The sequence below is a fragment of the Trachinotus anak genome, unplaced genomic scaffold (genome assembly GCF_046630095.1).
Source record: "Trachinotus anak isolate AG129_WGS33_773 ecotype Australia unplaced genomic scaffold, CSIRO_AGI_Tana_v1 ptg000021l, whole genome shotgun sequence".
Classification (NCBI taxonomy): Eukaryota; Metazoa; Chordata; class Actinopteri; order Carangiformes; family Carangidae; genus Trachinotus; species Trachinotus anak.
Window position 1 is genome coordinate 22,294,363 of NW_027273872.1, and position 21,230 is coordinate 22,315,592.

The window sequence follows — 21,230 nt, forward strand, 5'->3', positions numbered from 1 at the left end:
GAAATCAACATGAAAAATGTAGTTTAGTTTTTTGAGTTGAACCCACATACACCCTCAAATAAAACATGTATTAATACGTGACAGAAAATAGTGCCCAACAAATGCACTATTTACAACTGTTTGCATTAAGATTACTTAAACCTACAGTGCCCAGCGGCCTGAGGAAATTACATAGCCTAGCTACACCTAGCTGAAACTAATGCAGAACATTATAATCTTCATGAAAGTAGAATTAATGGCAGGACTGTTTTATTAGACTGTATTAGTTTTAGCAAAGTGTTCCAAATAAACAACTGATTGAACATTTCTGGCCCATTTTTTAAAGATACTCTGTTAGAACCAAAGGGATTAAGGCTGAGCGGCACAGACAGGGTAGGGAAGTGGAACACATGGAGAGACAGACTAAATTATTATTGGTTTTGGTCTATTCATGAGGTTTACTGACAATAAGAAAGAATAAATTGTGTGTATGTCACTTTCAAACCCCTCTGTACACTATGTTTTAAGTTCATACATGTGATCATTACATTACACACTGTTTCCTCTTCTCTTCCTTCTTATCACTGAGCTGTTGTAGCAGCAAGTTCATCATCATTATCAAATCAAAATTACATGGTATCCATTAAACAAGGATGGCCATTCATCTTCTGTAACATGTAGCACAACAGTCACAGTGATAGTACTGGATGTGCAGGAAATGTACTTAAGGTATTAATCAATTTTCTGCATCTGCTGTCTCCAGACCAACCAGCCAGTGCCTACAGGATGATTTATAATTGACTTTTTTTTCGAGCAGTATGAAAATGAATGAACAGACCCTGCTCCAGCACAAACTGTTGTTGATAATAACCTATTTCATGGCCTAAGTTAGTGTGGGCAACTGTCACCCTTACATGACTATACTTTTATATAGTTTTCCACTTCTTTGATTAAAAGTTGCTTCCTGGAAACCAATTAAAAATATTCATAGCTGGGCAATTAAATCTATTATAACACCAAGAAGTGCAAATTAAAATGACCAGAGAATATGTTTAAAGTTAAATTGACTTTTGATTTAGATTATGAGAGGACATTTTGTTAATTTGCTTTGTATTTCTTTTAGACAGTGACTAATAATGGTGACAGTAACCAAACCCCCCTCTACTGAGGGGGGTTTGGTTTTCTCAGCATCTGTTAAAAGTTGAACAGGGGAAACATTCAGATATATCAAGCCATTAAATGAGGAGTTAACCTACAAAAACATTATCATCCAATGATATTTGATCTAAGATGCCCAAATTATCCCAGTATCTCACTTAAATGTTATCACCTCATAAAACTCTACTGACCAAACTTTTGCACAACCAGAATTAGTGTTTTTTTTGTCATTGTTCATTTCTGTTTTTGTTATTACTTTTTCTCTTAAGTTCATGAAATAAGTAACATCGAATTGACATTTAAAGAAAGATCAATTTTTGTAATGTCACTTTGCTGCAGGAGTTGTATTTACTTCTTTTCACTTCAGAAAACTTCAAAAGTTGATCTGGTTAACATATTAGCAAACAGTTGCTTAAATTCCACAGATACAGGGAAACATTAGCATTCATTTGGAGTTTTGTGTTTAGCCAAATGATCAGTTTAAGTCCAGTTCATTTCCCGTTTAGCTCTATTTAGCTCCTGAGAAAAAATATCTTTTTAGCTGCCAAATGCGCCTCTATGTTCACCAGATGAAGTTTTCTGTCTGTTCCTGTTTAGTGCTGGGTAGCTGGTGTACAGTAGGTTTATTATATATATATTTTTTTGCTATTTTTACAGTAACTTGTTGTGGCTGTGAATGAGGTCATTGAGAGCAGAAGTTGTGGGCTGGAAAACCAAAACAATAGCTAAACTAGAATTACTGCCCTGCTCAGATTAGTGTCAGATTCACAGATCCCTGTTTATCCAGAGTCATTTCAAATATTTTATCCTCGAGTCCAGGTGAACATTTTTACCAAATTTGAAAAAAAAAAAATCCCTCAAGGCATTACAGAGAGATTTCTTTCATGAGGCCTAAACCATGTTTTATGAGATTACCATGACCTTAACCTTTGACCTTTGACCACCAAAATCCAATCAGTTCATGCTTGAGTCCAAGTGGACATTTGTGGCAAATTTGAAGAAATGCTGTGAAGGCGTTACTGAGATATATGTCCATGAGAAGGAGCAGACAGACAACCAGAAAACAATATGCCTCTGTCTCTGGCTGTCGCCGGCGCGGAGACATAAAAAGGCTCAAAGGCTCAGTAGAGCAGGAGTGAGCTGCAGTGTTATGGTTTTTTGTGGGTTAGTCACTACAAACACCTTTCACATTACACGTAGTCATTTGATGCATTGTTGATATAAAAATATTGATTGGTGCAGCTTTAAATAATACTCTAGCCCTGTGACCATCTTGCTTCTTTGTTTATTTTCTTACAATCCTGCCCATTTGACAGCCCCAGTCTATGGTTTTATACCAACCAGACAGGTCTTCCGCCTCTGTATTGATTCCATATACTTCTTAGTCAATTCCTCTTTTCTTTTAAACATTGTCCCTCCCTGTTCCAGTGAACAACAGTGCAGACTGCTCTAGATTCATTAATATTTATAGGCTAACACAGGATTTTACAGGCTGACCTGTCACCACTGTTGTAACTGCTGCTGTAAAACTGCAGCTAAGATGCCAAGGCAGTCCCTTCACAGCTGACTCTTGGCACAGCAGAGGCAATGGGCCTTAAACACACACACACACATACACACACACACACACACACACACACACACACACACACACTCTGACTTGTAGTGTTTTAAGTTAAAAGCTGTTCTTGAAGGTGATTTTTTCCCACATTGTGAGAAACCTGTCTGAACTGTCACTGAATCTGTCACTAAATAGTCCAGGTTTATGTCTGGTTGATCGTTTTCTTTTCTTTTTACTGCTGAAAATGTCCTTCACGATGAACTTAAATACATTTTTTGGTAATTCTGCAGTGGCCTTCCACTTCTCACTGCCTTGTAAGTGAGAGCTGATCTTACCCACCAGGATGGGAATTGCTTTCCTCTTCAGTGGCAGCATCTCCCAGGTTTGTGACCATGACAGGGAAATTGTCTGTGTTATGGAGATGAGCAGGGCTCTCCTTGTGCCCTGATGAAAGACATATGCTGTTAACAACTTCTGCTTCATCAAATTTGTCGGACAATTGAGCTTTCCCTAAAATTGAAATGCGTGCTGTGTACCTGTGCCTTAATTGAAGCCATATTCTGAGATGGCCAGGTCCAAGTTTATTTGTATACCTCACAGTTACACTCTCAGAAGGCCTCACAACACCCACATGATGGAACAATACACGTGGAAATTGGTCTGAATCTCCTGATCAGAAAAGTATGGACATTATGCAATACTGTAACAGAAGGGGGAACTCAGAGCTGGGGCTTTTTCTGCTGAAGCCTGGTCTGTTTGGGTCTCACTGTTGCTGCTGCTGGTGTCAACATCCACATTGCTGCCAATGAACCATCCCAACCTGGCAGCAAGCAGGACTGCCAATCGATCAATCAATCAGCAAGTCATCAACCCATCATTCACAGAAACTTGTCTTTTCTGTAAACCTATGCAAAGTAATAATGACCTAATTAGACTCACACACACACACACACAAACACACACACACACACACACACACACACACACACACACACACACACACACACACACACACACACACACACACACACACACACACACACACACACACACACACATACTTACTGGCAGCTGTACTGGTACAGTCAATGAGGTGGCTCATTGTGATGAATGGATGGGTGAGGGCTTTCCCTGGTGTAATTCTCTCACCTGAACCCGTTCAAATGTTTGGTTCATTAAGTCAAAGACTCGTGCTCGTCCTCTGAAAGTTTTCACATCCAGGGTAAATGAATTGGAAACAAATCAAATCCAAGAACCTACGACAATTTTTCAGCAGGTCACACAAAGGGATAATTTTACATATCCTTGAACTTAATCAGTTTAGTGATGTTTCTAATGTTTTCAGATAGCTCTGGTTCCATGACATGTGTTGCTAGTAGTAAGTCTATTTGGTTGGCAATGTTTGTGTGTCAGTCCGTCCACCACTTTGTTCCAGACAGAAATATCTCAGCATCTACTGAATGGACATGTTGTCCAGATATTCATGGTTCCCAGAGGATGAAGCTTAATAACTTTGGTGATCCCCTGACTTTTCCTCTTTATTGGCGAGGTCAAACTTTTCACATATTCTATGAAATCAACATTTATTGGGAGAACAGTGGCAGAACATTTTTTCCAGATATTCGTGGTTCCCAGAGGATGTACCCTAATAATTTTGGTGATTCCCTGACTTTTCTCTTCCATCATCAGGTCAAGCTTTTCACATACTATGTGAAATCAGCATCTAGTGGACATGTTGGCAGATAATTTTTTTATAGATATTTGGTTCCCTGAAGATGAACTCTCATGACTTTGGTGACATCCTCCCTGACTTTTCCTTAAGCCCCTGCATGAGTTTGACATTTGTCATTCTTCATGAATTTTGGTAGACACATTCATGTCGCCCTCAGGGTGAACTGTGGTAACTCTTGTGATCCCCTGTCCTCTCTTTAGCCACATGTGAAATCAAATATCTGCATTTCTAAAATGTTTTTAAACCTAGGGAATTGTGGAACATCCCATTCGTCTGTTTGCTCTTTTTGTCTTTTAATAGGAACCATATTGGATTTCACACTCAAACATTTACTTTTAGACTGTGGGCTGCATCAACTTCTGTTAGGCTTCACAGCATGGACTTTGGGTGACTCACATGGTATGTCCTTCTGCATTTGTTCTGGGACCAAAACAGAGAATTTCTCCTGACAAAACTTCGCCTTGTAGTACTTGTGCATCTTGTGTTTTCTCCCCCTGAATCTCTCAAGGTCGTTTGGGCATAAAAAAAAAACAGACAACAGTTATGTTCCCACCTACACAACAGGTTATTAAATCTGTGCTAAGTAAAAGTGAGAAGTTGAGATTCTCCACCAAACGCCTGGTGGATTTTTTAAGATGTTGGCTGAGAGGAAAGATGTTGAGGAGTGCAGTCAGCTGCCACCTGGCCGGGCTGGATGCTTCAGCACCACGGACAGCGCACGGCCTCCTCCAGCCTCAGCAGCGCTGCTCTGTTGTGGTTTCCAGAAAGACAAACTGCAACCCTCATAAGAAAATATGACAGGATGATATCACAGCATGTATGTAGCCTCTGCATAATATCCATGGGAATGAGTTGAGTGGAGTTATATCATATCATCGTGCTATAGAAAACATGATTCCACCCAAACTCGGTGTATCCTCCTTTTATTGGCAGGGATACCCTACAGTTTAGCATCAGTACAAACTGAACTTATTTCCTCGCAGTCACAGCTCAAACTGATTTTACTACGAGGCCGTGGACTTTAAAGGGCTGTAAAGAAATCAATGTTCCTGAAAGCCAGTGATTTGTGCTGGTGGTTGTTTTCTTGATCGCCAGTCAAGAGTCGTTCATCCTCGTCTCCATTTAACACTCGCAACAGAGCGCATTTAAAGTCCCTGTAGGACTGTTGCGGTGGTTTGAAGGCCCGTGGGTCAGTGGTCATTGGTCCACAGGACCTTCAGGCATCTCGGGCTGTAGCAGCCGCCTCCTTCTCTGCCACAAAAACGCCACACAGCATTCAGCCCGGCGGACTGCAGATGAGCCTCTCTCCTCAGGAGGAGAAAAGGGGAAAACTTTTGGTCAGGAGAGTGCTTCCAGAGTCTAACAGGCGGTTCGGTGATCTGGGGCTAAAGTGATCATTGGTTGTGTATGGATTAGGCTATCGGTAAGTGCAAAAAGGAACGCGTTCTCGCCATTAATTATTTATATATTCCTGTAAAGCGGCGGGGATGCGAGAGAGACGCCACAGCGGCGAGGATCGCCCGCTCTGAACCGGAGGAGTCACCGGCAGATGATGTCCCAATGTGAGAGTGCTTCCAGAGGAGACGAGGGAGAGGACGAAGGAGGATGAAGAAGGGGGGAGAGGGATCGAGAGCGGCAGAGGTGGAATATAATGAAGTTGAGTGGGAAAGGACTGTGCACCGTCTTCTCCAGCACCCTCCTCTTCGTGTGCGCCCTGAGCGAAGTTGTCGTTGGATTAAGATGCGTCTCGCTGGGATCTACGGTGAAAGCGCATTTCCACCTCGGCGCCGCGGCCGGGGCTTTCTACTCCGGGCTACTTGTGGGAATCGGGCAGGTGCTGCTGGGCTCCGCGCTGCTCTGTTGCATGGAGAAACCCGGCTGCAGGAATTTCTTTCTCCTCGGTGTTGTGGTCTTCTTGTTGGGGGTCCTCACCGCCTTCTCCGGCGCGGTGGTGGACGGGGACACGGCTTCTCTGGTGGAGAGGAAATATTCCCATTACTGCTTCCACTCTGTGGTTGTGAACCCTGCCTGCGAGCAGCTGAGGGATTACCAGCGGAGTCTGGTCATCTCCACTGTTCTCAGCACCTTGGAGTGCCTCCTCGGGCTCATCAACCTGGTGGTCATCAAAAGGTACAAAACAGCGCAGTTTTCTAGGAGCAGACAGTCTCAGAGACAGCGCGCCGGGGCGATCCTCTTCAGCGAGGAGCGGGACTGCTCCTCGGCGGATTTCCAGCCGGTGTCTTACATCAACCTGGGTGTTTTTAATGTGTTTGACGAGACAGGTGCAGAAGTGCAGTGCGGGGGACACCCGTCAATCGAGCTGCCGGGATACTCGCCCACGGACCCGGAGCTGAATCATTGCTTCCCTTTCTCCTACCCGCTCCCCAGTGAACTGCCGCCCGCATACGAAGACATTTTCCCCGCTGAGGCATGCAACACATAGCCGCTCTGGAGCAGCCCCAGCAGCGCTCTCCTCTGCTGTGACAATCAGTGACTTTGTGCTTTAACAATTCCCTCCTCTTCAACAACAACAAAAAAACAAAAAAGAAAAACAGTAAGTTACACAGGAGGACAGCAGCAGTGAATTCACCTGACTCCTTCTCATTCTGATGTTTTCTTAGGCCACATCTGTCTGGTAGCTCATATTGTTCATCACCGGCCAGACTGATGTAGAAAAGACAGATCAAAGTGATGCAGGCCCACACAGCGCAGGCAGATCAAGGCCCATAAACGCAACAGCTTGCTAGTATAACAGAAGCAGAGTTTGTGTTTTGAATGTTTGCTGTTAACATTTTTACCTGTGAATAAAAAGTGCATTTAACCTCATCTGACGCCATGAAGCTGCTGCCAGTTTAGCTTTTGGAAATCTGGTTGATGTTGTCTAAAGTTCATTTTTCAACAACTTAGTGGCTGCTGCCAGAAGCGATTGCTCACTAATTCATAAGTCCACGTCATGTGGGAAAGTATCAGGAGTATCATTACTATGACATAATGTTGAAGGAAAAATACTTAGTGCTCAGTATCATGAAGGTGTGTGACAGCCACTTTAAAGGGACACTCCACTGATGTATTAACTCACTCTGTGAAAGTTGGAGGAATCAAAAGAGACTAATTTAAAAAAGGAGGATCAGCAGAAGTCATAATATCCAAACTGTTTGGCTCTATTATGAGTACAAACATACTGGATCCTACATTTCCCTCAACGCAACATGACGCTCTCTTTAATAAGCTGATACTGCTTGCCTGGCAAACATCTTTAAATCTCCACGCCCTCAGTTTATAACTGAGTTCTCTCTTCTAAATGTGTCGTCTGCTGAGATAACCTGATGATCGCATCACTGTGAAACCATCAGGGTTATTCAATCAGACTGTGGAGCGTTCTTCCAGACAACATTACAGCCTAAGACCGTACTCACATGCTGAGTGCTCATGACCAGTAACCTGAACTAGATGTGCAGAATTGGTTGCAGCTTTCCTTACATGTTTCAGATCAAAGATAACACTGGTAACTTCTGTTAATGATATCATTTGCTTTTAAATAGCAGGGGGGGTTAGGTAATGACACAAAATCAGTAATTTTTTTTTTGGGGGGGGGGTTCTTTAATGCACTCCCAGATGGACCAGGCTGTCCTGATATGATACAGACTGAAGGTACGGCACTGTGTCCAATTTAAAAGAATCAAACTGTGCTGCACTGCTTCCCATATGGTTCCATGAGATACAGCTTGAAATCATTAATGAACTCCACCACACACACAAATAACCACATCAGCTCTCAGCACGGATTCTCCCTGGACCATCAAAACCTTTTCAACCTCACTGTTACTAATTTCACTTAATAGCTAGAACAGTGACAGGAAAATAAAATGACAGATTAGGCTGTGATCATTTTGTGCCCACCTTCAGACAACAGTGTTCTGTGGTAAATTAAATTGAAATGGTCCATTTTCCCTCAAATTAAAGCCCTCAAATGAACATCCGTGGCCAAATGTCTCTCCAGGGGCACTTTGACAGAAAAACTTTAAGACGTATTTTACTGGCTCAGTGTAATAATCCTCCTCTTATCCTTTTCAAACCAAGTGATGATGCTTTCCACTCACTCATTCTACTTTGGTTGGGCTTTGCGTGCCAGTGCTGAATACAGGATAAGGGTACAAAAAAAAAAAGAAGCTTCTGTTCTTTCTTAAGTTTTCTGCCTGTAAAAATACACCTTCACTAAGATTAACTCAACAACCAACCAGAGAACAAAAAAGGTCTTGAGGGAGCTGACATCCTAAAAGTTTCATGGCAGAGTGTGGAGAGAAAAATGCTAATGATAAGGGCTCAGTGAAAGTCACCAGCTGTGGCTGTGCAGCAGCGGTGTCCATCCACAGAAAACCAGAGCAGAAAAGTTTAGGTTCAGACCCCTTCGAAACACAAGACGAATCCAGCAGCACAAATAAGGAGAGTGTCCTTGCCAGCAGCAAGTCATCAACCTGGAGCGCAGTCGTCCAGGTCAGCAGTATCACACTGGGTTTAATGAGTTAGCTGGCCTGGATTTGTTTCAGGGGGTCTGCTGTGTCTGATTTTTTAACTTTTTATTTTCAATCTGTGTGCAACCCTCCATTGCTACAACAGAAAGGTAGATTTTAAGTTTACCTTTAGAGGAAGTGGCTGAGAATGTTTTCTGCTCTTCCTCTCCTCAAAATACAGTTAAATGTCACGTCTTGTGAAGATCATCGCTCAGGTAGTCAGTGCAATGAAGCAATGCTGCTTCCATTAGATATTTTTATTAAGCATGGAGCTCGTTACCTAAGAGAAATGATGCGACCTTCAATAACTGAAGTCAAAATAAGATGAGAAAAAGCTGAGGTAAATAGGCATCATTTGGTTTTACTTGACTGCATTTGAATGGGATCTGAATGTGATATAAATGACCCAAAGCTTTAGATGGTGAAATAAACTCCAGTCTGACAGTTCTATTATCCTTCTATTAAATCCCAGGAACTTCAGTCCTGACTTTGTTTGCATTGAGACTTATTGGACTGAAAATATTTTCCATTTCCACTGTCCAGTTCATTGCCTGGTTTAAACCTATAGAGGTCTTATATATTTCCAGAATGCACAAGGTCTCTTCACATATGGAACATTTTAAAATAGTCAAATATCCCAGTAGATTTTCCAACTACAAATCAAACTCAGCATAAACATCATCACAAAACGAGGATGAATGATTATATCTTCAGACTTATGGGGACACAATCATGCAGATTCCTTTTCTGACATTTAAAATTATTGCACTGATACCACAGGGAGATTATTTGCCTTTTTCCACCAAACGCATAATTAAAGCATAAATCAAAAAACAAATAAAACTAAAGGTTTCTTAAATGAAAGAACAGATTGAAACACTGAGTGATTTATTGATCACTGAGCAGTGCTAATGTCTCTGTTAAACAGCACAATAAAATCACTGATATCAGCCTCAATTATACATCTTTTAGCAACATAACGTTGTTGCTGACATCACTTCAGACTGTGTCACACAGTCTGGAGCTCATTGATTAAAACAACAACGCAGTTTTCTATGGCTTTAATTCTGCCTCAGCCCTGAGTGTGTTCTGGGACATGTTGGGAATAATAGTTTGTTTTCAAGCCCATAAATCAGGCATTATTGTTAGAGTTCAAAATGATGCTATAATTTGGTTCATAGTAATTGATAATAAGAAGTAATGTCATAGTGACAATATTTACTTAATTGTTGCACTGCGTACATCTGCTTCACAATAATTTGACAACTGTATGTACACACACGATGATGAGCCTATATGTATTACAATTAGCTCCACCTCAACCAACTACGCATGAATGCATCGGTGATAACAATCCAATAACATATAAAAATAGCCTGTAACCAAGGCAACTGCTTGGGGCCCCAGGCTATTAGGGGACACCTGAGGGCTAACAAACTTTACTCCACAGCAATGTCTCAAAATGTGGCTCCCTCCCTCTTAAGCAACAAATGGATGATTTGCAATGACATCTCAGTAGGAATCCTCCCTAAAGGGGCCCCATGTAGAATAAAAACAATAGGGATCTGTGATTGGTCATTAGGTACACCCATTCATTCATCTCTGTCTTGCTCGGTCCACATTAGTACAATTTATTTCTAAAAGTGTTGCTACGTTTTCACCTGCTGTCCACTCTACTCTGGAGTTTTCAAGCAAGAGTTTCGGAAAAGCTGCTGGTTTTGTTTTAGTTTGAAAACTTTGGGGTTGTGCTGTAGTGTGGAGGGGCAAAAATTGAGACCTTTTGAAATGATACACCCATGGTCACTCCCAGATTGGGTCTCATTAGTCACGACTGCTAATGAATTAGTGTTACTGACCTTGTGGTTTTTGCTAGCAGCTGTTGTGGAGGTCAATTCTGCATTTAACTCTACAACTGTCTTTGCTTTCCTCGTAGTATTTTCTGCAACTAATCAACCGCAGAGCAGACTATCTGCTTCCTAGTTACGCCGGTTTGTGCAGGCTCAGTGTACATGACGGGTCATGTATGTATGCGTTTTCAGGTGTGTTAGTACGAATGAGATCCTTTCTGATATGTAGTTAAAATAGTTGTCTGTTCGTCATTTTCTAAATATGTCGCCAGCGAGAGGATTTGAAGTCTATTGAGAAAATCACTAAATTGCCAGCACTGCTCAGTAGGAAACCTCCTTAAAGGGGCTTTATGTGTTGATGAGCCTTATAATGTGGGATTTTACAGTGTGTCAACATTGAAGAATTCACTTATTTATTTTGGTCTTTATTGTTCTTTATATTCATATTTTGAAAATTCTACTCACATGAAGGTTTGGAAAAAAATGTTTAGATTTCCTACATTTTTGTTGGTATCAGATAATTTATCACATAATGGCAATGAATTCTGATTGGAGGGGGATTGGAGGGGCCCCCTAGCAATTTTTTGCCCAGGGCCCCACTGTACTCTAGAGTCGCCACTGCCTGTGACAGTCACACGGGTCACTTTTCTCCATTTGCATTGCTTTTAATTTTGATACTACCATGACACGATGTTGACAAATATTGATAAGAAGCTACATTTTGATAATTGTACTCAGCCTATCAGCATTTACTTAAGTAACACATTTAAAGTTTATATGTACTAGATTTTTATACCGTGGTATTGAACCAGTCTTCCACTGCTGGCATTGTCAGCCAGCTACGGTATATAAATAATTGTGTGTTACTGGTGACTAACTGCTGAGTTAGCTGCTGCTTATCTCCCAGAAGTGAGCTAACTAACAACCAATAATAAACTTCAGACTAACTTACAGTCTGAATGTTATAAATATTCACACACCAGATGTTTGTAGCTGAAACCACTCACGTGTGGCTGTGTAGTTTTAGTGCTGTTTCTCTTAGGAACTGATAATCCCAGCAGTCACAAAGCAGATCCTCAGAAACGACCTGCTCAGTTCACATGTATCGTCTGAGCCTGTGAACACTGTAGCACCGTCACATTGAGCACTCTGGAATTTAAGAGAGCAAAAATAAGTGAGAGATTATTTTTTGTGTGCTAATGTGGATACTAGCAAACATGTAAGTTATTGTATGGGGCAAAAAAAAAAAAAAAAGATTTTTGTTTGCACAGATTTAACAGCTCTTGACTTGATGATGGTTTGACAAAATATCATTTATGCACTTTTTGCTCAGGGTTGAGGCACAGATATACAGATATCCACACTTTTCAAGTCAAACCAAAAACTTGAGAAAACATCCAACCCAGAGAAACTCTGAGTTCAGTCTGACCCAGCATGCTGCACAATGTTGCTGTGTTTAAATATCAGCTCCATCAGACGTAATTATAAAATGACAAAGTGCATTCACCCTCACGACTAAAAGATGGAGAGATTAACTTTCTAAAAGTCACCGCTGTGGGAGCAGTTTATAACCCGCTGTGTATCAGGACAAATGCATCTCTGCTCTGTGGTCATTAACAAATGTCACCTGCCTGTTCACTGGAAAGAAAATAAGAGAATACACAGTAAATCTACTGTGTATTTATCCGGTGGGGTTAACTGAGCCTGGATGCTCTTTTCCAACAATCCACGCTGAGAGCCCAGTGCAGCCACTGTGTTTGACTGATGGTCATCGCGCTGCTACGTGAGAGGAGGTCGGGGTTAAGTGCCTTGCTCAGTGGCACCTTTATAAAGGATCTGACTTGGTGACCTTTGTGTTCATGCGCCTCCTTTTAAAAGCTAACTTCAGCTTTTGAATTCAGCACAGAGGAATTTTAACTGGATGCTGGATGATGCTGAAAAATGTCATCTGTATTTTAGCTCTGGTTTTAATCACTAATGCAATGTCAAACCTGCTCTAAAAGCCACTGACAGTGTGCGTCTGTAAGTGATTACCTCCATTAATGAATGAACTGTGCCTTTGAAGATAGATCGTGGTATCCTCTCTACCATATGAAAAACCCTGCTGCCTCAGAGTTGTAACGATTAGTAATCGCATTTTAAAAAAGCAAAGACATGTGAGTTTGTAATGTGAGATGGTCATTATCTTAAGACCTGTGTGCTCTGTGGTCTGGGAGTTGTTTTTTTTTTTCCTCCCTCCAGTCACAGATCCTTTGTTGGATAGCAGTGCTGCATTAGTGTAATGACAGCCTCCAGCTCTGGTCACACATAGTAAAAACTGCTGACTTGCATCTCAAAGTTCCTCACTCTGAGGAATATAGCAGAGGGTTTCTGCACAAGTGATTACACTGCAGATATTCGGATGACTGATGTACGTGGACAGAAGCGCCCAGCCAGGGTGAGCCCTGAGGCCAGGAAGTGAGTTCAAAAACGTCTTTGGTGCTGCTGGAGGCTTGATTAGACGTTTAGCTCATTAACGTGTCTGACAACATTTTAAATGTTGTGATCACGGAGAAAATAAGAGTCGTGCAGGGTTTAGACACACACATATCTTGCATTATATATTTTTTTCTTCTGCATCTGCATCCTTATCCAAATATCTGTCAAGGACAAAACTGCTACAATACTTATGGAAAAAAAAAAATCAATATCCCCTAAAAGCCTTTCATTAGACACATATCCATTTGTCTGTGTGGAGCTGCCAGGGAAACTTGTGTCTGGAAAAAATCCAGTGGCTTTTAAAAGCCAACACTGGGCTTTTCCTGACAAAAATGTGGTTCATTACCTGTGTATGAGCCTCCAAACATCAGAGCAGCTTGTTCCTGTTTCCGAAAAGCTTGATTCTTCTATATAATGTCTTTGAAGAATTTTAAAGTTTCTGATTTTCACTTTTTCTTACCAGAAGCAACAGCATTAGAGCCTCCATCATGACTGAATACACAATGAATGCAAACGCAAGACATGCTACAGAAAATCAACCACTGCAGAGGCTCCAAAATGGTTCATGTTATTTGAAGGTAATGATGAACTTATGCTTTAGCTTCAGCTCATAAAAGATCATTTAAATTCATTTATATTCCTGGAGCCTACATTGTCCAAGTGTGCACTAAACGCTTGGTGGTTTTATACAACCCAGTGAATTTGTGTTCTCTGAAGCTGGCTGTGTGTTTTAATGCTGCACAGTCTACAGTCAGACCGTCAACCACTGCTGTGAATCACCAGTGTAAGATAATTCAATTAAAGTCCACTTACTAGCTTTTTCCAGACTGGTCTTCATCAGCCGTTGGAGGTGCTCAGTTGCCACGGAGATGCATCTGTTGATAGTGAGCTGAGTAACTCCTATTTCTAAAGCTGCAACAAATTATTATTCTGATTATTAACTAATCTGATTACGACTTTTGTTATTAATCAATTAATTATTTCATCTATAATATATCAGGAAATGCATCAGAGATAAAACATAAGACAAGCATCAGTTTCTCATACTGTAATGTTTGTTTTTTGGTTTAATTTTTTAAAAATTATTAATCAGTTATCCAAACAGATGCTGATTCATTTTCTGTTGATCAACTAATCGATTAAGTAATCAGTGGTTTCAGGCAGTCAGTTTCAGCTTAAAAGTAAAGCATTTAAGTTCATTTTTAAAGTGGCAAATGTCAAAGACTTTCATTTAAATAAATGTCTGTTAAGTTGAATAAGGTAACACAAAGGTGACTGAGCCTGTGACCCACTGATAAAAGTATTACAATATTTACATATTTGCAGTTTTATGAACCTGGTGTCTGTGGTGACAGCACCTGAAAAAATGTTGTATTCAGTTACTGCTAATGCAAACCAAACACTTCCAACTGCTGCAGCTTGTAAGTGGCGAAACACTAGTTGACTTTTATTATGAAACTGTCACAATGTTTGTTTTTTGTTTTGTTAATCAAAAATGCATCTACAAAACAAGACAAGGTCGTTTTCAGCATTTCCTGACAGCACATAGGTTTGAAATATCACAGGCAGTAAAGGAACAAGAAGGAGCAGCCACAGTGAGCTGCTGCACGCCAGCCAGGTAACCAGCTCCTTCACTGTGCCCTGCTGTTTGTGGACTCCTGCCGTGTGCAGCATAAAATCAGATCACAGTTTCTCACAGAATGATGGAAAAAGACCAGTTATTGTCTGATGTCTTTATTAAAACAACAACCGTTTGTTGTGTTGTCCCAGAATCCTGTGACCTGTAGAGTTAAACTGTATTTGCTGTTACCACCAGTAACTACAGGCGTCACTAAATCAGCCAGGACTGAAATCTTCTCCAGTGCCACTTTAACTTTGAAATAAGTAGATGGACTAAACAATCCCAACTCAAGGTACACTTACTAAGTTTTGTTTTGAAGCTTTCAACCATATAACACAGTCTTCGTCTGTTGATGATGCCCCTGTGACAAAGAAAAAGATGAGCTGCATGTCCACAGATCTATCTCCATGACCACTGATGAGGACCATGTAACTAGGTGAAAGCTTCAGGAAAAGCGTGGAAGAGGACCTTGAGTTGCGATGGTTTTGTCAAACTGCTGTTTACAACTTCAGTAAGGACCTTTAATGCTTGTGTCTAAGACAGTTTCTGAGACATGGATGAAGCAGTTAAAGGGGCTGTAAACACAGTTTTTCAACTTGAGTGCACAAATTGATACTGCAAGAGGTTGATAAGGTTGATCGATCAGTACCAGTGACTTAATGATTACTTTGCCGGGTGCAGAGATTTCTGGGTATTTTTCCTCCTGTAGTTTGTATCAGAATGAAACCTCCTCACCAACAGAAACTTCTCCTGACTTAAGAATGCGACTTATGAAATTTAAAAATCCTCAATTGAAGAGAAGAAGGAGGATATTATCATAATATTATATATTATTGCATTATCATATTATTATTATTGTATTATACTATATTAGTATTGTTATTATGATGCTGTCTGTGTATATACATCTACATGTACATATGTGAATATATCATATTCTGCTATTTCATTATGATTGTAATGACCCTGTTTATCTTCTTTATTGAGGATGGACAAACTTTGAGAAGTAAAACTTGTATTGTCGTGCTGCTGGTCGCCCACAGTCAGTTATGAGGGTTGTTTTAATAGCTTATCAGCCCTTTAATAACCACCTTGGCTTCCACCATCACTGAACTGCAGCTGGATTTGTGGATTAGAATCGACTCATCTCACATAGCGACCTGCTGAATTAATACTTAATGAATGCTTTTCCACATTGTTGCTATTTAATTATCTTTGATATTCAGTACAAACCAAACTCTCGACACCAGATGTCTGTTTGTTCCACTCATCTGCCAACTAATAAGAACCATTTGCAGACAAGGTATTTTATATTATAGCTAACTCCTGGAGAGTTTGTTCATCTGTTTCTTCATACTGAAAATTATGCTGTTAATAGAATTGCTGAGTGCCTCATTTCTCACCTAAAACTTCTCCAAGAGAGCCACTGCTATATTACTCTATGTATGGAGTCATTATATCAGTCCCACAAAGTGTTCTCAACACATCTTGACATTTAAAGTGCAGCAAAAATATTCAAAGGCAATTCTTTTTTTTTTTTTTAGGTCAGAATCACATCCATATTTTTACAGTGACCTTGACATCAATCTTAAAAAGTGCGATCTAATGCATTTATCCCCGAAAGGATCCAGTTGCAGATTGTCAAATGTGGTTCATGGAGGGTTAACAAGCAGCCTCTCCACTGCTGTGTCAGTCAAACCAGTAGTAATATTATGCAAACAGCGTGTCTTTCCCTGCAGGCTTCTTAAAAACTGGGAAGAGTTTGAGTGAGCTGGATTCCTCTCAGTAGCTTGGAACAGAAAGTGTAGCAGAAATGCAGTGAAGGGAGAAGGGGAACCCTGGCAGCGTCTGCAGCCACAGAGTGAGGCGTGCGTCAATCAATAGCTCCTGCAGTGGCTGGTGTTTTCAGAGAGAGCCAGCTCTAAAGTTGCAATAACCTCTTTGGCTCGCTGCCATCTCTCACTTAGCAGACAACTCCTGGAGCATCAAAAGAGTTGAACGGTGTAGCCGAGGTAAGGTCGCTTTCACAGGGAAAGCGCCAACTCAGAGGCACAGCTTCAATTTAGTTCTCCAGCTGCTCTATTTCTGTAATTAGTTCTGTATTTTCCTGCTGGACGGCCAGACATGGTTAGTCCTCACTTCACATGAGAGAGAAGTGAGGAGCACATACAAATCAATGAGCTTCAGATATATATTCCAACAGCATAGATGCTGAGGAGGCGCAAAACGCTTACTGATTTATGACAACATGATTTATGCCCTTCCACTGCTGCCTGTGCACGTAAACACAGGTGCCTGATGATTTACAGAGACATCCCAGTGCAAAGGTAGGAGCCGTCATTTCACACATTTTGTTTTTGTTCACGAGACAAAAATGTTTTTTCTGTTTTTATTATGTCTTTTCGGTATTGATCAAGGTTATTTAGCTTCACTTCGACCTGGATTTACTGACTTTTCTTTGTCCACTTGGGGACAGTGCAAAGAAGCTGTATTACTTTTACTGTTTAAAATGATGCGGCAAACCTGTTAGCAAACAGTTTGCACATCCAGCAAATAAGGAGCAACATTATCAGTTATTTATAGTCGTGCTTTTTGCCTCTTGACAAATATAAGTCCAATATTTACTCTACTAAATGCTAGCTAAATGCTAACCGGCTAGATGCTAACATTGTCTGTCTGAGGTTTAGTGCTGGGCAGGTAGTTCACAGTGGGTTTATCTGATTCTTTTAAACACAGAACAGCTTCCAGCTACGACTGGAAATGATGCTGATGAGAGCAACGAGACTGAACTAAAACAATAAAGTTGAGGGTCATAAAACCTGACCAATGATTTAAAAGATGCTAAAATGCTCCACAGGGCTGAAGGGAAATACAGGGCCAGGTAATAATTCTCTGCTGGTTCATCACTATGAGCAATGCCTTCAACATGACACAGTTATCTTTAATATAAAAATATCGATTATAGCAGCTTTAATATGAGCTTAATGGGAGCAAACTAGTTTTAACCCAGTGATCTTGAAAGTTCTCAATATGATTTGTGGTCTACAACAGTGGAGCTTTGAAAAAGATTTATAATTCAGTGGGGGAGACTGGACTTGACAGATAAGATGAAAACTGTAATGAAATGAACCAAAATATCTGCAGGAATATGCTCATGTCTCACATCAGCTCCTCCAGAGGTGACGGGATGTGGACAAAAAGGGCCAAACAGATAATTTACCTTTGTCTAAGTAAAGAAACAATATGATTCGACTGTGCCAGCTCTGAAACCAGACCCCTGGATATGGACTGGACAAAAGCATTAGCCAGCTGTGGGGGCTCTGATGAGCCCATGACTGAGTGCTGCTGTGCTAAGAAAAAACAAGATCCATATGGACGCAGGTCTCAGAGAGGGAGGCTAAAAGCTCTGAGTGGTTTGCCTTTGTGGAGTCTGTGTCAGGTCCTTCAGAGAACACTGTCTTAGGGCCTCATATGCTGTTGGGGGGTCTGCAGTGGTCACTTGGTCAACAACCCTTAGTAGTGGGACTAGGGGGAGTGACTTGCCTGATCTGAACCAGAGCAGTTGTAGTGGACATCTATGTTTTGGCATGAGGTGTACCTGGACCCAGAATACCTTTGACCAAAAAGAGTCTGAGTTAAAGCCTCCATTGTTACAGCTGTTCACTGTTGTGGCCGGAGGGTCGTCTGCACCAGTTGTGATGGCAACACAAAAACCCTGTGGTGGACGACGCTGTCAGGGCGAGCGCTTTTGGGCTTCGTTAGCCCAGTAAACTCAGCCAACAGAATCAGCTGACAGGTATTGGCAGTCACATAGAACTGCAGCCTCTGTGGTCACAGAAACAAAAGCTCGTGTGGGATGAGTTTGGTGAGTTCAGTGAAAATGACTTTTGATTAACCTCAGTTCTGGAGAATCATCAGACGCCTCAGGAAGTGTGGTTTTGCCCAGATGGGTCTGTGGAGAGTGAAGCATGTCCTGTTTGATGACAACTGGCTACAACTTTGCAATGGTCAGAAAAACCTCAAAGTGGGAGGAGACCCTGGGGCAGACTCAGAACATGCCGGAGAGATTCAGTATCACTTTTAGCCTGTGAACGCCTCAGGATCCAGCAGAAGCACTGGAGGGCATGGCTGGGAAGAGGGTCGCCATCGTGACCTGGAACTGGATGAGCGGTGGAAAATGGATGAATGGAGCATGAACACAGCTCATGCAGTATGTAACACTATGAGGACACATGTTACGTAAGTGAAGAGAGATAAGAGTTTAAAATAACCATCCAGTTTGACTGTTATCAGATGTCCACATCCAGATGACTGCCATCCATCCATTATCTATACTGCTTATCTGTACAGAGTCGTGTGGTCCCAGCTGACAATGGGCGAGGGCGGGGTACACCCTGGATAGGACGCCAGTCTATCACAGGTTTGACATATAGAGACAAACAACCAGACACACTCACATTCACACCTACAGGCCAGTTAGAGTCACCAATTAACCTAATGTGCACGTCTGTGGACTGTGGGAGGAAGCCAGAGTTCCTGGAGGGAACCACACAGACACAGGGAGAACATGCAAACTCCACAACTCGAACCAAGAACCTTCTTGCTGTGAGGCGACAGTGTTATCCACTGCACCACCGTGCCGGCCCAGAGGACTGCCAATTTATTTAATTATTTTTTTATTGTTTCATTTACACGAATATATTTTTACTTAAAGTTAAAACACATAGCTTTTCCACATTAAAATGTCTAAAAAGGACTAAACCTGTGTTATATATGTTTTTGAGTTGTGTACTTACATTATCCCAAATGTTTCCATCAATTCTCAAACCTACAGAAATACGTGGTTTTAATCATGGTAACTGTCAATGATGTCATATCCTGTTTGTGCATGCAGTGTTGTGGTTTGCCTGCCAGAAGCTCAAAATTGACTTTTATCCAGTTTTTAGCCACATTTTAAGATACACTTTTTACACCATGGTTGCTTTCAACTATATATTTCAACCAGATGAAAGATTTGAAGTTGGAGATTTGAAGTTAAAAAAGTGAGGCAAATATTAGGCAGCTCAGCTCCCACATGTCCTGTGTCTGCTGAAGAGCGTAAACTGGAAAAAAAATTAAATAAAACTTTAAGTGAAATTGCCTTATATGTTGTTTCTCTCCATTTTAATCCCCTGGTGTGTTGGCTATGGAGAGGAAGACACCTTTTTACCCAGAGACATCCAGCTCTGGATAAAAACCTCCTGAGCCACCGACACTGAAGGAATCCAAACCGGGAGAATCTTACGGCAGTGGTGGTGATGACAACAACTCCCATGATCCCATGTTATTTTATGATGTCATGTAACGGCATCTTTTATTATTGTTCTGATTGAGAGATCCCGAGAGGCAAAACTTACATACTGTGCGTTTAAATAAACATATGTTCTGTAACATTGAAAAAGTTTTGAAAAAACAACAAAAAACTTGACAACCAAAGCACAGGCTTGATAACAGGCCTTCTGTGCCTACTGAGCTCACATAAATCAATGGATGATAACAGCTTTCTGAGCCTTCTAGGTTTAGCAGGCCACCACCAGCCCATATATTTGGGACACGTGCAATAATGACGCCTATTCAATAGTCTGATAACAACTGGGTGAAATAACAAAAGTGAAAATAACAGCAAACAAGCAGTGTCGGAACAGTGTTTGAATTTAGTCACAAAAATTTGTTCACAGTAAATTTGTTGTGCTGGAAAATAAACAAAAAATAACAAACAGAAAGAACATTATAAAAAACACATTTTGTTTGATACATGGAGGTGGGCAAATATCTTCATTCATGGGCATTTTTGGTTTTGGACAAACATGAAAAACTAATTGAATTCAGCCTTTTGTTCGTTGAACGTTTGAAGGCGATAATGCATTTTCAGTGCATCATCACTTTGGAGGTTTTTAAGAGAGACTCCCACTCAGAAGTGAGCACAGCATGAAAATGTGTCGTTCCTTTAATGATGGCACTGAAGTCCAGCTCCTGAAGGCATAAAATAATTATTTAGTGGGTGGATAGCAGATAAAGGGATGATTACTCAATGATCGTCCTCCTACTACTACACTGTATGTGGAGATACGCTGGGTGCACTTTCACAGATGGTTTCTTGTCCAGTTTCACTAAGTCAGTAGGAAACTTTGACAGCAGAAACTGCACCATTTGTCACTCATCCCGCTGAGCAGGTCGGGCCTGCAGACAGATGGCCTCCACCCAGGCTGCACCGAGCTGAAAGACAATTTAATGGGCAGCTAATCACTGATATTACAGCTAATCACTAATATTACAGCTAATCACTAATATTGCATAAATGGCT

General features: G+C 41.1%; 1 protein-coding gene across 1 annotated transcript; it reads left to right on the forward strand.

Moving 5' to 3' along the window:
• The first annotated feature begins 5,452 nt into the window (after window positions 1-5,452).
• On the forward strand, window positions 5,453-7,304 carry LOC139605950 (transmembrane protein 271). The gene has a single exon (XM_071457856.1). It carries the CDS (start codon window positions 6,082-6,084, stop codon window positions 6,871-6,873), a length of 792 nt encoding a protein of 263 aa, XP_071313957.1. The 5' UTR covers window positions 5,453-6,081; the 3' UTR covers window positions 6,874-7,304.
• Window positions 7,305-21,230: the final 13,926 nt, after the last annotated feature.